The sequence below is a fragment of the Acipenser ruthenus genome, chromosome 18 (genome assembly GCF_902713425.1).
Source record: "Acipenser ruthenus chromosome 18, fAciRut3.2 maternal haplotype, whole genome shotgun sequence".
Classification (NCBI taxonomy): Eukaryota; Metazoa; Chordata; class Actinopteri; order Acipenseriformes; family Acipenseridae; genus Acipenser; species Acipenser ruthenus.
This window is the reverse complement of record NC_081206.1, coordinates 4996810-5015117: the sequence shown is the minus strand read 5'-3', so window position 1 is coordinate 5015117 and position 18308 is coordinate 4996810. Positions and strand designations below refer to the sequence as shown.

The window sequence follows — 18308 nt, the reverse complement described above, 5'->3', positions numbered from 1 at the left end:
AGTGCACTGGGGAATTCTTTTGGATCGACCACCTAGTTTTAGGGGTAATCTGGGATAACCATGTCAGTCAGGCACATTTGCCAGTTCTGTAAGAACGATTAAATAAAATCCAGAATACTGGTTGATAAAAGACCCCAAGTTATACATCACACTGATTTTTATCGACCGACATCTCCTCTCCCACGTGGCTATCCAAATATCATGAATATGCATACTGAATATACAGCATGGGTATTCATAGTTTGGATTGACCCAAGCATTTCTGACTTCAGCAAATGTGAATATTGGCTGAGGAAAGTCTTTGTAAAGTGTTCATGACCATACTGTATATTAGAAGGGATTTTAGAACTCGTGTGAGTGTGGACTTCTCATCCATGTGTTAATGAAACCACTTTCATACCAGATAAGGCTCACGTCTGTGTGTGTGTGTAAAGAGATCACTGTTTAACATGCTTTAATCTTCTTTTCCTGCTATTCAACATGCACATTGACAAAAAAGGGGAATCTACTTGTAAAGGCTATCACTTTGTGTTGCTGTAAGAGAAAGGAAATGATGAAACATGATTCAGGCTTCACCCTGAGTTTTTATTAATCTATTCTCTGGTACCTGCAGTTCAGAATGCACGCTCGACCTTGTTCTTTATTTGCATAGGTCTCTACTGTTCATGAACTGGTATCCTTGGGTATGGGAAATCATCATTCAGAACATCACAAACCATGCAGAAGTGAAAGGCACATGCACCATTGACAGATCATGATACAGGTACACTTGGGGACTGAGAGTACATTTTATATTTTAAAATCACCAGTAATAAACACAAATGGGGAAAAACTACAATGTTTGTCCTACTTTAAAAATCAGGAAGAAAGTCGTATGTTCTTTTTATTTTATATAGCAAATGAATCGGTGGGTAGTCAATAAAAAAAGGGAAAGAAAGCATGATCTCAATATTCAAGTCCCCAGTTTCAAACAACATAGGTGAGTAACAGTAATAATAACAATAGGAAGAATACAAGCAAAATCCTCAACTTTTTTTTTTTGCTTTTTCATTTTTTCTCCCCCCTCCCCCCCATTCACAACACACAATCTGTACATCAATTACACTCCTAACATCACCCCAGTCTAGAGATACAGCACAAGCTATTGTCCACTGCCACTGCAGCCACCATTTCCAACCTCTTGTTGCTTTAAAAAACATTTTAAAATGAGTTTCTACCAATTTAGTGGTTTCTTAAGATTATCAAGCCTGTCACTATTCTTCAAACTGCTCTATACACTACTATAGAAAATATCTACAAAATAATTCCTTGGTATGAAAAGCGAGGAGGCAGTATGGCCTAGTGGTTGTAAGAATGTTTGGGATGTTTAAAGACTCAGGTTCCAGTCTTTTTGCTTGTACTGAATAGGTCTCGGGCATTGTAACTACAAATCCAGGCTACAAATTAAAATGGAGACAACCTAGATAAATAATTTCTACAAGAAAAAACAAATCTCAATAATAATAGTGTACAGGAAAATGCTGGTTGTGATCAGATGAGGGACAAGCTGAAGTTAATTTTTTTTTTTTTTTTTTTACCAACATAGAGGTTCTTGGAAATGGGACCACTTAACCCCCCCCAACCCACCAACCCACCAACCCACCCTGCCTGCACTCCCAGATGTTACCCACTTGACTGCTGCAATAAACACACTCACAATACACATTCCCTTCTCTCAACAGCTAACCAATGAAATACTGTTACATTGACAAAAAACAGCAGTTGCTTTGAAGTAATCAAGCAAGTTGGTACAAAACGTCAGACCTAAGCGAGATCCCAATATTCAATCATTCCTGTACCTCATCAGAGATTTCTCTCTCCCAGGTAAAAATGAGTGTACTCTAGAAACAATTCAAATTAAAAAATGCACTTCAGGAAGACGGCAATAGAATTCATTCAAGCAAACGCCAAGCGCTCTCTACAGTATCTGAGAGGTACTGCAGCTCATGAATAGTGTTTAGAGGGTACGGGCCACAAAGTACATGATCTAGTCGAGAGTCCATCCCCTCGCGTATACCTCCAGATACTGCATCAGGGAAACACGTTTTCTTTTTCTGTGCGAACACTGAATCTGCATTCAGTCCCTTTAAAAGCTGCCATTTGTGTGTGTGAACAGTGTTTGACCACCAGAGGGCATGCTCTGACCTAGCGAATAACAAAAACCCCAGGCACAAGTACTTCCAAAAGAAAAGGATTTCCCTGGATTCACAGGAACCATATTTTCCTTTCTATTTTCTGTAGGACATTCGCAGTCAAGTGGGAGAGAGAACGAGAAAAGAAGGATATTATTAAAGTCCCTGAAAGCCCTGGCTTCAGTCATAAGAAAAACTAAATCTAAAACACCCACCAAACAACTAGTTTTTAAATATAAAAAATATATATATAATTGACTTCAGCACATTCCTTCCACACGCAAACCTCACTCTTTGAACAATACAAATCTCAGCACACTTCACACCGCTAAACTTGACTCACAGAAACAAACTTACATCCATGTCTCGTACAATTTACAAACTAAGCATATATTTAATTGATATACTTTAGCACCATAGTTTTTTTTTTTTGTTTGTTTTTTTAAATCTCTCTATATATACACATATAGATCTATATCATTTAGATGGAGGGCACTAGTTCTTAGTGATCTGCTATCAAATTAAAAAACATTTTAAAAAGGGATTAGTTTGTGTCAAGTTAAACCCTGAATAAACTCACGTGCTTGAGCCAATGGACAGAGTTAAATAAATCTTAATACTAAACCGACAGCAACAGAAATCAGTCAAGTCCCAGTGTATTTTTCTCCCCGCTAACACTGATGTAATACCTCTTTGTAGAAAGCTACAGAAAAATCAGCATATTTCATTCTTATTATTAAACTATAAATATGTTAGCTTGCGCGCCATTATGACATCTTTGACACAGCAAGGAAATTATCATCAACATGTTAAATAAATATGTTTCTCATACAAATAAATAGAATGAGATTTCTCATAAGGCTATCATTGGTCATAACACAGTTGTGCAGCATTCAAGTTATGCAGAAATAAATACATATAAGGGGACGATTTCTTGTAGTGCGGTTAGCTCAAGATGGGAGATTATCAGGTTCAGATAAGTCTAAACATACCAAGTGGTCATACCCCGTATTTGCAAAAGGAAAGGCTGTCGTACAGTTGGCAGTGTGTGGCAAGGAGTGGGAACAGCTATATATAGCATCGCCAGGCAAGGGCACTACTCACTTTGAAGGTCTTCTACAACACAAAAAATAACGGATGGATTTCAATGTCCTAACATATACCTTGTCATCGTAACACTGTACACAAGGTGGCATGAATTTCAATTGAATGAAAAATTTAAATGGCCACGGATTCATAGTGAATTCACACGGAACCACCATAGAACTAACTGCAATTTTAAAGTCACTCGTATGATCAAGTTATGGATGGGAATCCCATATATATATATTGACAATACTTTATATTTTAATGAAGTAAACATTACTTGTTTATATAAAACGGCCACCGGTATATTGTTCTCTTTTTCATTTATTTTATTTTCTCATTCTGTTTCTTTTCTACATCACTCTTTCCATCTCTCTTTCATGCCATCTCTTTTTATTCCCCCTCTCTTACCATCATCTACTTGCAAAATCTCCACCGAGTTTAACTTTTATCCTGGCACCGTTAGATAACACATTTGTTAGCTTAATTAAAAGGGCTAAATGGTTCAGGACCCTACACTTTAACACTGCCCCAGTTAAAACATGTGGCAATGCTCCTTTAATCTTGAAAACAAAGTTTCCCTGTGCTGCACATCTCTATCACAAACACAACAACAAAAAAAAAGCAAATGAAAAAGATAACAGGAGTTTTAGGAGTCTCAGATCAGTTCTCATATCAATCTCACAACCAGCAGAATAAAAGTCTACCTTTATCATTTGCTTCCGAGCCGCTATAGACCCACCTGGATTTGAACTCCCACGATCTGAACATCAAAACAGCCAGTTCACTAGGCTGTGCGGTCTGATGTTAAGAGCTAGGGAGCCGAGAGATCCAGGGTACGTAGCCCTAAAATGAATTCACTACTTTAGCTTTGTAGACAGGTGGAGGGGAAACAAATTTAAAAAATAAAATAAATTAAAAAAATAAGTAAGAACGGTTACACCTTTCCTTGGGGCAGTACATATACTGCACAGCTACTGGTTAATGGATAACGAGATTGTACGACAGCCTTTCTGCTTTAGCTTTTACAAGGGTAGACCGCTGGGCTTTACTTAACCTTTCTCCCCAAAACTCCACCCAGGAGCAAGGTTTTCCATTGCAGTGCCCTCACCCCTCACTGATGGATCTACAAATGAACCCGTCGAAAGAGAAGGCTCTTGAGGGATGTTGTGCGACTGTACTGATCTTATAGGAGGGTATGAAGGGGAGAGGGCTGTTTATTTTATTAAAGAATTACTCAGGGAGAAGAGTTAAGTCATTGAAATAAGAGTTAAAAAAACCCAATTGTAGCAAGAATGCTAGCACAGTAACAAGGTTTATTCTAAAGTTAAAAACCACCCGGACTTAAATAAAATCAAAACATGAGTAGGACTTAAAGGGCGGACAGGGCAGCGGGGTGCCCATGCCAGCGGGTGTAATGCCCTTAGTGTAAACGGCCCGCTGGTTTAGTAGTTGCACTGTCGTTGGCGAGGCTGCTGGACGAAGCTGCCCTTGGCACGGCCACCACTCCAGGGGAGGTTCTCTCGAAGGCGGTTCTGCCGCTTCACGCGGTTTCGGCTCAGCTGGCGCCGCTCGGCCCGCGCCACAGACCGCTGGACTCGGTTCACCTGGCAGATCTTGTCCAGGACAGTGGCCTGGACCGCAGAGGCCCGAACCGGGCGACCCGAGAGACCCCGTCCTGCTGGGGTTGCAGGCTCCACCCTGGGGAAGAGAGGGACACATTGTATTCTCTGTGGACTGCATTAGGTTTATAGGTTCAGCACAATTCGAACGCACTGTAGCCACACCTGCTTGAATTGACGCTTACTGGTCTGTCTAGCACTCAAACAGTGGTTCACTTTGGGAGGAACCGTTTGTCATCTCACCTTGCTGTCCCTCACTTCGTTTTCAGAGTTATACTGTATTTAAAAGAATAAACACTCTGCAATTAAAACCAAAGCAAGTTCCCCTCTCTAAATGCATGCAAGCAGCTCAAAACCAGGATACTCACTTCTGACTTATTTCCTGCAGCGGGCTGCTCCCTGTATCCTCAGTGATGGACTGGTTGCCGGTGGCGACGTATACCGACATGCTGGGGTGTTCAATGAGCAGGTCTTCCATTGGGCTGGTTTCTGGCGTGGAGCCTTCTGCAGTAAAACAGGGGGGAGGGGTGACAAACCAACTCTCATCCATCCAGCAGGGTTCGGACCTGCTACTGCAGTCACGCTGTGACCCAGGGGAAGGGGATGTGGAGCCACGGGGACAAGGGGCGCGGCCTGCCAGCTTTACCACGCCTACTGACAGGCCTGCCAAACCAGGTGAAGAGGAGGGGGAAGGGGAGTGGCCTGCTAAACCAGTCTTGCCCGTCCGAGTCCTGCAGCAATCAGGAGAGGAGGAGGAGGAGTTACCTGCCCCACCTATCCCTGTCCCCGCCCAATTGTTTGAGGAGAGGGCGTGCCCTTCTGGCTTAGCCCCGCCCTGTCCCAACTCGACCCAATCTCCTTCACCCAAGCGTGCTGTTGCATGAATGTCATTAATGAGAAGCAAGGCATCACCCACAGATGCACATTTCCAGAATTTGAAAAATAAAATCACGAAGATAAGCCAAGCAAGTATGGAGAGGAAGCATTATGAAGGCGCATACATTCAGTACATGGGGTGGAGGTGGTTTAAAAGAAAATAAATAATAAAAGGGGTCATAGTGGGGGGGGGGGGAGGAAAAAAAAAGACATAAAAAAGGAGTTATTAGTTACTGCAACCCCCCCCACCCTCCTATACATTTGGTATATTCCAGGGAAAAACCAGTGGGTCTCTGAGCAGAGCTGTGGGGGTTGGTGGGCTTTGTACAACTCACTTTGCTTCCCCACCCTGCCATGGAGACGGGGTCTCTTTGGAAACCCTCCTACATTCTCAGAGTATCAAAACCTTTCAAGAATAAGAATTCCTTTGTGATGTAAAGTACATGCAGTTAGAGGAATTAAATAGTACAAACAATACGGTCAGCTCAAATAGTTCAATACTGTAACAAGTTAATGTGACAGCGCTCTCTGCTATTCTTTTTTAATGATTATCAGTATGCTCAACTTCCATTCTGCCTAAGACCATCCGCCTTTCTAACTGTGGTTCTTCATGAACAATGGTCATTATTAGTGACGATAAGTGAGCTTGTCATCACTTTGTAACAATAAACCAAAGGCTAACATGGACAAAGAACAAAGACAGCCCAGGGATGATCAGTGATGCACGATGCTTCTCAATCTAAGGAACACCCTGGGTTTGAAAGGTTGGGACCTGTGTGTGGACCATCCATGTATGAGAAGGGGTTTCCTGTGGAGATAAGAGTAAGGACACTCACCAGGCAGGTTGACCAGTAGCCAGCCCTCCTCGTCGGCATCAGCCACGCTGGGTTTGGGTCCCTCGCAGCCATTGGTCACCTCCTCCCCCTCTCCGAAAAACAGACTGGTGAGTCGCTGGAACATGGTGGGTTTAGAGTGGCTTTGATTAGGCTGGAAATGTGAGAGTTGGCCTCAAACAGGGATCTCGATGTGGTTGCGTGGTGGAATCGTGGGGTGTGTGTGTTCTTTCTTCTCTGTGTCGCGAGCCCTTTTGTCCTTGTTGACGGGAATCTCAGTTGAGGCAAGACGTGTGTAGTGCAATCGTAAGGTTTCACTTGGTATTAGTGCAAAGGCCTGTTTCAAGAGAGAGAGAGAGAGGGAGACTGAATATCTAGTTCACAAATAGCACAGAAGTCAAGGACTTAGAGGCAGCATGGGACTTGGAGGTAGTAGACCCTATTGCTTACAGCCTGGGACACTTAGCACAGTCAAAGCAGAGGGTCTGGAATCCAGTGAATGTTTTGAACGAAGAACAAGGACACACTGTATCCATAGTTCAGTATTAACAAGAACAGTATTAACAAAAAGAAAGTTCATTAGTACAGAACGTCCTGTAATAGAATATCTCACCGCGATATCCACCCCCCACCCTCCACCCCCCACCCAAACCTTATTTCACCCCCCAAATAAATCTAACTGGAATGAAAGTAGGAGAAAAATAAAAGTCTAGATTCCCCCAAACTGAACCGCAAGAATCCTTTAGAGTTGAAATCAGTGTGGTCTGGCTGACGGGTCCTTTAGTCCTGATCTTGTGACTTGGACACAAAGCATGTCCTTTCATGGCGTGTTTCAGAGCTGATTATACTCAGACACCGATTTAGGACAGTTAATGATCATAGTCGTCAAGGAATTCTTTTAAAATGCTCAAGGAATAACTAAGGAACTACACCTAATTAGATATTTACTCTGCCTTACACACTGTTCACAGAGCGTTTTACCATCAGTGCTTGGGACTCCCCCAGGCTCAGCGGGCTACGTCGGTAACCTAAATTCACAGGGAGGCCTGCAGTAGCAAGCGTTTTACTTATTCATCTTCATTTCTTAAAGATTACTGACGGAAAGTGCACTCACTGCATTGTAACCCCTTTCCCCACACTAACTAGGACTTGGGCCTGCATTGTTATAAAAGGCCAATCTTGCAATACGTTCAAGGATTTGCACGCACAGCTTAGAAGGATATAACTAAGCGTTGCTGTAACTAGCGCAACATTTACAGAACACAAATAAAGGGTTATTAACCAGGTATGATGGGGAAAAAAAAGATGTATCCTTTTCAGTGCCAGATTTAATCTTGTAACACTGATTCTCTGATTGTGTTCAGTCAGTTATGCTTCTCAGAACACAGTTCAAAATGTGAACATGGCAGACTGATCTTCATAAGAATTCCAGGCCCAACCACTTCTAAAGCACGTGGATTGATGCCTTTTAAGGGCTTTCGTAAAGCACTGCTTAAATGCCCACTGCTTCAGAAAGCATCAGAAGACTTCAAGTCAAGCTTGAATACAGCCATAGCTTTTCACTTGGAGTACTAGAACTCTTAAATATGAACTCTCTTCTTTATTAACCCAGTTATAATCAGGAATTTTTCTTGTTTTATTCCCTCTAACACTTGCACTGTAAGCTTCACCTAAACTGTCCTCCATCAGCCGTTCTGGTAGTCTTAAAATCTTTCTCTGAATATAGCGGCAAGACCAGAAAAGGAAAGATTTAAATTGAACTATTCTTCAGGCCTGTTAGCGTAACAGAGTTTATTAACTCTGTTACATTAGCATCTACACAATGAATAGACTAGTGCCAGTACATTTTGTAATTCCTGGTAATCTGTTAAACACACCCCTTGTACCATACCACTCTTGGTAATCCTTCTGACCTACAAAGTCCTCATACACATTTCTGGCACATTGGTCTTTGTCCGATTTGTTTTCCACAGAATAATTTGGTTTTGCCTAACCAGTGAAGTGCTCATTTAGAACAGGAGCCAAAAAGTGAAAGGAGTGAGTGCAGGAACAAGTTGAAAGGTTTTATCCTTGGAAACTCAGAGTATGTATTCTGAGATGGTGATCAGTCAGTGGCTGCTGGAGCCATGGAGATTCTGGTCCCCAGCTGCAGGGCTGCCTGCCTACTGAGTGAATCCTCCAGGATCAGAGGGTAGACATCTGCTCTATAACCCCCATCCCCTTCCCCCCACACCCCTGTGGCTCAATTCTCACCGATTCCACTTGTTCCAATTATGCAGCCTTGAACTGCTCTCCTTGCAATACGTCTGCAGCATTTAAATGCCCGAATGGGAAACTCACAAAGGCTCTTTTGTAAAATGTATAATTCAACTTATCAGGTGACTGTTATCCAGTTTCCATCAAATAAAACTGGTTCTTTGCATATTCTTAACACTTTTTTTTATTTATTTTTTTTACTTTTTATATATCATCTATATTCCAAATATCTGGGGGCACAAAAATCCAATCTGGTTTCTGTAAAAGCAAAATAAATCCAAGAACAGCATTGGCTTTGAAGCCTCTACTGCAAGAATTTATTGGTGCAGCTACAGTATCAGACTGGATTAAGATAAAAGGACAATGATTTTCTTTTGGATATTGCCCAGCTAGTCACCATTGCCCAGATACCCTAACTGCAGATGGGTTGATATTTACAGGACATGGAGCAGTGGAACCGGAATCATAATTAACTCTGCTATACTATGTGCTGCCCACAGATCAAAACATCAATATTCCCAGTCCATTACCAAGGAATTAGCAAGAGAATGTGGCAGGCACAGGTGCAAGGAGAGCCCAGCAGTAACACAAGAGGAACTTACTTACAGCATCTCTTGGAGTGTACTGCATGGCCTTTGCCAACATGTCCACATATGATCAGTTCTTCAGCAGGGCAAGGGGTGTAGGTTTCTTTACTGACGCTGCTGTGCCAGTAATAGCATTCTTTTAGACAAAGGTTGGAACTCTGTTGCACAAGGACTTGATTCACATCCAGGCTTCTACAGAGGGCCAGATTAAAATGGAGATAATTGAATTCATATTTACAGTATTTCCCCTGCAGTTTCATTGTTAGTGCCCATCTGCTTTGTAGAAGGCTAGGCTGGGGAGGGAGTCCGAAAGCAGCAAAAACAAATCCTGACCTACTACTCTGCGTTTTGGGAAAAACAACCTCCCACTGTCCCCCACCCCCAAAAGAATAGAAAATGGATGAACAACAGATGAAAAGGCAGGAGATCATGGTAAAAGCCCTTGTGCTAAAGGGTGACCTACTGATTTAGAAAGGAGAAAGAAGAGGCTGGATCTTTCTTTCTGAGCCAGGTGACGTTCCCAGCTTGAGTGTCATACATAAAGGAAACATTAAAAACAAGAGGTGGCTCACTGCTGTGCTAATAAATAATGCAGTCCATTCTTCTTTTGTTTTTTTTCGTTTGTAGCCCCCTCAGTAAACTTCATGGTGAGCAGGGTGAGTCTACAAGCTGGTTAGCTCTCCTGTTTCCATTTTAGGCATAAGCTAAGAAACACAAAAATCATTCATCTCCCACAGTGAGAAACACGAAGGAACTGCGTGCTTAAAAAAAAACAAATAAAACACATTTAAACAAAACTAATAAAGGGAATGCCTGATGCTTCAGGGTCGGGCTAGGAAGGTGCAAAACCAAATTGCATTATTTTTGCTTCTCGACTGCATTTGTCCCACAGCAGTGATTTATCCCACAAATGGTGATGTCTTCTGCAGTGCAGTCATTTGTGTTAATCGTTAGACTTTGTAGATGTTCCACAAAGCGATCAGCTATCTATCTATCTATCTATCTATATAGACCTGCCCCAATGCTTCACTGGAACAGGGTAAGTAAAAAATGAGCACAGCAGACTGAAATGAGAGAGAGCAGGAACAGAGTCCAGCAGACAGTACAGCATGTACTCCAAACAGAAATAGTGTGCGACAGCATTCCATCAGGCACAGTATTCTAAACAGCCCTCTTTTGAACAAGGCCACCAAGCTGCAAAACACTTAGGCCCTTAGAAGAGTCTGTATGCCATGCTGATGGCTTGTTACAGCCACCTGCACTCATTTTATACATGAATAAACTCATGTTCCAAGAAACTGCACGCGATACAGAGGCTTCACCATCATCCAGACATACCAATGAGAAAATACCGCCTTAAATTGAACAAAATTAATAAAGACAGGCAAACTACAATAATACAACTTCAGTATGTGAAAGGGCTGTCAAATAAAGGGACTGCTGGCAGCTCTGTGTTGGAGGTGCCATGCCACAACTTTGCCCTTGAATTATTTGAATACAAAAATAGGGTGTCAACTATGAATGCCAGGTGTTGGCTGACTTACACAAGAGAGAGCTTTGTCACTTAGGTGGAGTGCACAGTCATATAATAGGTACTGGGTTAAAAAGCAAGAGGGAGGATACATTAGTGTGCAGAAGATAATAAACCTGAGATGTCAGCGATCGTTAATTAAGGATGCCTTAATTGTTAGATTAAAAGTCATCTGACTCAGATTGAGGTGTTACCCAGTGCAAGAACAATGATGGGCTTATGAAAGAGCAGCCTTACATTACAAGGATGGAAATAAGTCCCCCATTGCATAGCACTTTCACCCATTCCAGGTTTTAATATGGGCTTGATTAGCCTAACAAGCTTAGGTGTGTCTTAGTAAACTCATAGTAAAACCAGGAATGGATCAAACTGCTATGCAATGGGAGTCTTATATCCATCCCTGCATTAGTGGAAACATCTGCCACAGACTGGAAAAATACAAGCCTAACAAAAGGACAGAGCTGCTGTTATAGATTAGACATGTGCAAACTAAATTCATCACCACATTTGAAATGTATATGAACAACCATGCACGCTGACCAACTAGAGATGGGGCAGATCATATGGACTCTTAAATGTCATTAAAAATGAAGCACGGTTTATGAATATTTTGTATGGTTCATCATTGCAATTAGAGCATGATATGGCTATTGATTCCATAACTATCTGAATAGTGTATTTGTGTATTTTAGTACAACTACAATACATAGCTTTAGTTTCAATAAAGTAAAGCAGTAAACGTACCCTAACATAAAATTAAAACCGAACCCTCTTTACTTATGGGGTTTAATTCCAGCACCATATATAAAACCTGTCTCAGATGTACCGCTAGAGGCTTGGTGTCATTTACAAGCCTTTCGCTCTCGAAATGGGGCGTGGCTTTAAGGAAGGGTGGGACATATTTTACCATACGCAGGCACTTCTAGCGTCATATGGTAATGAGCCGTTACGTCACATACTATCTCCAGAGAGAAAGAAAAAAACAAATCTTGTATCATGGAAAAATAACTAACAATATTACAGAGGTTTCTAGGAAAACAAATGCATATTTATTGTTAGTGATTTTAATTAGTGCTACCTACATAAAATACTATATTTTAAACTGTTTCTGGTTTGGTTGTGGAAAATAAAAATAGGCTAAACGTAATCTTCGGAGTACACGCCAATACAGCAAGCAGCATTTAGCAAAGAGAATAAATGAACCTTCGAAATACCGAAGGCTTAACCGGCTCAGAAATCGCGTTCGCACAGCTTATGAAAAAAATCTGGAGCATTCAAAAATGTTTAAAAATGTTCATGTATTTAAAAAAAAACGGAAGGAGTGGGTCAATTCAATGACAACAGATCGACACAGATCAAGACGCGGATTGACAAAACACAAGACTGTTTGGCGGCCGGGCATCGAGTGAAAATCCGTGTAATTATCAAGCCGAGGTCAATTAAACAAATACATAAATAAAAACACCACACTGCCGGTGGTACACGACAGGGTACGATCCCGGGCTCTGCACGAAGGAAACCCAAGTACAGAAAACACTGTGTTATTAAAAACCCAACAGATAAAAACCCTGTCCTGGTGGCAAGTCCTTGACAACACAAGCTACCACAGCACTCTCAAATAAACCAAGCTTCCATACTTGCACATTCTTATGTACATTTCTACCGCGGCTGATACCTGGACAGAAGAGACTAGCACTACTACGTCAAATAAGACTCGCTCACTAAAATCCCTGCTATACGTTACACTAGCACCTTGCTATAGAAAATGCTTCGTGTAAAATGAATTAGTCACCAAAAATAAACGTTTCTATAATGCCAATAAACCGTGTTTGTAGCGGTATCACAGATAATACATGTAAAATACGAACAGGATTTGGAGCGCTTTGCTATTCGACTCTGAGGGGTGATGTAATACATAGCTGCTATTCCTTTGGCAGTGCAAATACGATATGTGTGTAAGACCAACTAAACGAGACAGCATCAAAACAACCACAGCATTCGTGATCAATATACAAAATGTAAAATGAATAGAAATCGCTTACCTGCTTTTGTCGTATTACTTAAGTTGCAAACTTAACGACCACAGATATATTTATGTAAAATAAAATCTTAAAGCACAGCTTTTGGTAGCCTTAAAAATGAGGTAGTTATTTATTTAACAAAAAAAAAACATAAAATTAAAAAGGCTTTCTTCTCAGAAGAAATGCTCCATTAAAACTGCATCGATGCTGTTATTTGTTCAGATATTAGTCTACAGCTTTACTACTGTTTTCATTTGTTTTGTTTTTTCTTATTGCTGTGCCCAGCTGATCCTTGGATCAGAATTTAGAACATTAAACAGCTGATTGTGATGTCACACTGTAGCTAGCCCCACCCAGTCTCCGCCTACCAAACTACACCGACCAATCATAAAGTTACACAAGCCACTGCGACACCCTGGCTCTAGCTGGGGAAGGCAAAGCGGTACTGTTCACCAGATAGGGCTTTTTCGTATTACCTTTCTGACGCAGCAGTGTCGTCATTAAGGTGCTGAATATTGGTGTCGTGGAGCTGGGTAGCTTGAACAAGAATGAACAAGTGTAACGTTTAATTTAAACGGTTTATTTTTTAAATAGTGCAGCTTTCAATGCTAGATTATTTTTTTAAGTACAGTACTATTGCTGTTAAATATCGGTAGCTGATTATTACTGTAATATAACTGTAAATGGGTGTTTGCAACATACAGCTTAATACAATACAATTTGACGTGTAGTCTCAGGTGACGATGAATCGACGCAACAATAGCACGAGTTCACCTGGTTGATGGGTAAACTGTGGCGCTACCGTTTTAGTAGATATGCATATTGCAGATTGCTTGGCTTTGATTAAACCTACGATTTTAATTGTGTACATGTTGCTTTTGAATGTCAATAGTTCGGATAGAATGTTATCATTGTATTGAAGTATTACATTCGTATAATATAACTATAAATGCCGTTTACTCACAAACACGCCACGGCGGTGCAGCCCAGCGGCCGCCTCCTGGCCGGTCGAGGTATGATACTGATTGTAAACATCTCCCATCCCGTCTTTGTATTACATCATCACATTTCTCATCATCATCCAGCCAATCAGGAAACACTTTAAACTTCATCGTGGTACTGAGTTGTCAATTATGAATGATGGTATAAAGAGAGATGGTTTTTTTTGTCCATTTCCCCTTTTTTAACACTTGCTTGGTCGATCTAGTTTAACGAAGTCTGCTGAGTCTTTGAATGAAATGTGTGTATGTTTTGATCTGCTTTGAGGTTTAGCTAAAAAGAAAAATAGCAATAATACTCCCTTTACTAAACTTGACTATTAGCCTGTTATTTATTTTGCTCATTTTGTCACAGGGGTGTGCTGTAAACATTACAACTCCAGTGGTAATCTGCACATACTAATGCGTTGCTTATGGAAACTAGCCACGTATTTGTTTTAGTAAAGACAAACAACTACTGTCACTTTAAATTCCATACAACCTACCCTACCCCCACTCAGCTGTCAATCGCCTTATACGAAATATAAACAAACACAGTGGGCGGGGTCTCCTCCACAGAGCGGTCGAGGAAGCATCCAATAGTAGCAGTAGATGCGTCTGAATGCAGCATTCCAAGAACCAATCAGTGCTGGAGAGATGCACAGCGTTCTGTGCTTGAAAGGGTAACCCAACCTAGCAACACTAACATGAATTATTTGGAGGATGTTCCTGGAGATGTGTATTTTTAGGACATAATTGTTTTATTTTTTTTTTAAATAAATATTATTATATTTATATAATCATTTTAATAATATAAAAACCTTGCTGACGCAGAGCTCCTGAGACGCAGCTTATGAAGGGGATGTATAACAGGATTCAGTACAGGTGCTCCCCTTTCACGAGGGAGGGAGTGAAGCTATTGATACCATCTTTTTATTCACCTTGTTCAATGTGAGCCATGCCTGTTCTGACAAGCTGTTTGACTGTCTCAAGGTTATCTGCTGTGCTGTGGTTGCCTGCTGTTTACAAACCCTAGCAGGTGATTCATTCACCTTGTTGTGAAAGCACAGGGCTGGCACGCTAATGAAAAGGAGCGAAATGATGTCTGTGCGCAATGAAAGACTCAGAGCATTGCAAAGTTGCTGTTATCACTTGTATAGTTCACCGTGGCACTGACACTATATTAGAAACAGCTAGTTTGTTTAGTTACATTGAAGCTTTTGTTATTGCATAGCAATTTTCTACTCCACTCCGGTTGTAATTTCAAAAGTGTTCCTGGCAGGACAATGCCATTTATCATCATTGCTTTACCATGCCTTAATATAATATGATTAGCTTGAAATGCTTTGTCAGGAGACACTTATTATCAGATTTGTAGGCAGGGCAGCACACCTCAGTGTCACGATCCAAATCCCCAAAGCAGCACTCCCCTACATCGCCAAATACAAACAGTGAGCCTGCCTTGTTGTGAGCTGGAGCTTGCAGGGCTCAGGGTCAGGGTTGGCTGGGTTAATAATACTGTTATTGCATTTTTGCAACAACTGGTTGTCCGTGCAATGCATAGGGGGAGAGGAATGTAGGTGAAAGGTTCAGGCTGTAGGCTAACCCTCCCCACACAACTAAACTGCTTCTGATAAACTCTTCAAACACATGTACGTTATCATGTTGGTATACTGTACCTTACCAAAAGAAAATGTTATTGGCAAAATCAATGTAGTGTGAAGAGTCTTCTACAATACTTTGTACTACACTACTAACCCTGATACTAACTTTACATCACAACTAAACTAAAGTGGATACCAGTAATGCTGATTCAAACCCAGTGTTTTTTTTTTTTTTTTTAGGAGTATAAAAAAGAGTCCAATTAACCTGCGTTCAGAGTGCAGTTGAGTGCTGAGTCCAGGGAGTGGCTGGAATGAATCTGTCCTCTTGCCAACAGACACTTGTATATTTTACATGGGCTCCGGTGACACTGTTACTTCAAATTAGCAACAGACGCGCTGTGCTGTACAGTATGTGCAGAGGATACAGTACCTTGTAAGCTGTGTTCCTACATTGCTACTGGAATACATACTGGATTGTCATTATGCACGTGTCTAAAATTCTTTTATAGCATGCTGGAATGCTTTTCAAGCACAACGATGCAAAATACAGGTGCTTGTATAGACTGCACCTACCTAAAGCCCAAGCACTCAACATGACGTGACCGCAAGGGTGCTAATTTGTTTTGACATCAAGTGTCAGCTATGTGAATAATTCATTTTATACAGACTGGTTTGACTTGCTCTCCAACCCAGCTGATGACCTTGCATTCACTAAAAGCTCAGCGCAGGTCTAGTGTTTGAAATAGCACTCCTAAATGTATCCCTCTCATGATCTGTTTCTTCTTAGAGTCGACAGTCTTGATTACAGTATTGGGTACAATACTATTTATACACGTCCTTCTATTTTGTGTCTTTTAATGAGGGGTGGTATGGAACCTATTTTGGCAATTACACCCAACACAACACTCACCACAGTAACACCTACCGCCTCCAAGTGTGTCATATCTTGGCTCAAGTTTTTCTGACTCGGAGGAGGGAGGATTTTGAATTCACTAGTCCAGTGATCAGCTGTCTAGGGTTGTTGCAGGGGCAGTTTAGGTCCGTGGCACAGTGGATCCTTTCCCAGGCAGGCAGATTACATGAAGTCACAACTGTTTGTTTTTTTAATTGTGATCTGCTGTTTGTATTAGTCTTTTTTAATACCTGTCAAAGCAGTTGTCTACTTAGTTTAGTTTCGTGCTGTCTATATTATGCGTGTTTAAAATGATCCTGATGATAGTTCATTGAAATCCTTTTTTTTTTCTTTTTAAAAGACATCTACCAGACTTGTTCTTCAGAAACCGCTTGCTTGTGTAGAAGTCTGATTGGCTGCTGGAGGGCTGTTTAGTTTTGCATCCAGTCATTACTTATTTGTGGCCATATAGTTTTGCAGCCACAGTGTTAGGCCGTGTGAGGTATTTAGTTTGTCAGTGACACCCAATGCGTGTTTCACAGTAATTGTGGGCGTCGGGTTTTTAAAGACTGTGTGACTACTTAGTGTAAAAGTTACTCTGGGCTGAATAGCTGCATTTGGTGCATTGGAGGGCATATTCTGAAATGAGTCTCTAGATTACCCTGAACACCATAGAAATTGGGAGGGCGTTTATGATGCAACTATTCTGTAAACTGTGTTGCCCAAGACAAGCTGATAAGGACAGCAGAGGAATATGAAACATGTGTTCTGAGCTTGATAAGCACATGAATGAAAAGGAGAGCATAGCAAGTTGCAATAACATTCCTTATCGGTTTCCCTTATTACATGTAAGGCCCTTCTAATGTATATTCCTCTTTAAATAACAAACATGGTAGACTCCATCCACAGTACACGTTCATTCACCATGACCTGCTTTCAACAATAATTCATGATTGTCAACTCTGAGTCGATCATATAAGTGTAAGAGAGGATACACAATGGTTATCAGTGGGTAACACAGTAAAGTGAGGGAAGACATCAATCAATATCCATCAGTATTTATTTTATATAGCGCTTTTCATAGTTGACCACCATCACAAAGCACTTTACAAGATAGTGAGGAACAATGCATAATACATTAAATACAGAGAAATACAGGGCATAGTACATTAAATACAAACAGTAAAAAAAACAATTCAAATACATAACCACAGAGTACCAAGTCCCTATTTGTTTATGTGTTTATATGCAAAGTGTGGATGTGTGTGTAAGATTATGTGTTGGTGTGAGTGTGTGTAACCTCACAGCGAAAGCATGGAAACACATTCAAATGTAAATCTGCTTTCAGAATGCCCTTCCCACCCCCAGCTCTACAGCCCTGCTCTACCATGCAGCCCCTGCACCCCCCAGCCACCCCTCAATCATTCTGACCATTTTATAATACCCTTGGCACAGCACCAGTGCTCAACCCCTCTCCCCGTGCAGAGTGTTCACACGCTCAGGGTAATCCAGGGTACGTGTTGGGAGGGGACGGGAGGTCGCCAGTCACTCTGATTACACAACTCCGCTCCCAGCCTGGTTTAAAATCCCCTCGTTACTCTTTCAGTGAGCCCCTGGCATTCCTGGGGGAGTTCATCAGGGGCATTTCCTAGAGCTGATTTATTTGTTCTTGTCTTTAAAAACGTTATTAAATGATCATATTAGATAATCCCCAAATGTTTATGTGGAGGTACGGAAATGTAATAGGCTTTCAAACTCATTAAATCTACACCCTGGAGAACATTGCATTCAGAATCTGTTAAGGAACTCTGCAAATCGAAAATGTAAATATAATGACACTTTCATTTTTTTT

The 18308-nt window shown here is 41.1% G+C and overlaps 1 protein-coding gene across 5 annotated transcripts; it reads right to left on the bottom strand.

Annotated features, from left to right (window-relative positions):
• Window positions 1-564: 564 nt before the first annotated feature.
• On the bottom strand, window positions 565-14033 carry LOC117964484 (tumor protein p53-inducible nuclear protein 2-like). Of its 5 annotated transcripts, XM_058990942.1 has the most exons (5): window positions 13005-13384; window positions 9451-9623; window positions 6592-6925; window positions 5248-5752; window positions 565-4958 (listed from the first exon to the last, which is right to left on the bottom strand). In XM_058990942.1, exons 3-5 carry the CDS (start codon window positions 6713-6715, stop codon window positions 4703-4705), a joined length of 885 nt encoding a protein of 294 aa, XP_058846925.1. In that variant the 5' UTR covers window positions 6716-6925; window positions 9451-9623; window positions 13005-13384; the 3' UTR covers window positions 565-4702. The 5 variants fall into 5 exon arrangements, with proteins under 5 accessions (XP_058846925.1, XP_058846924.1, XP_058846923.1 ...); XM_058990941.1 differs by lacking the exons at window positions 9451-9623; window positions 13005-13384 and adding an exon at window positions 13948-14033; XM_058990940.1 differs by lacking the exon at window positions 9451-9623.
• Window positions 14034-18308: the final 4275 nt, after the last annotated feature.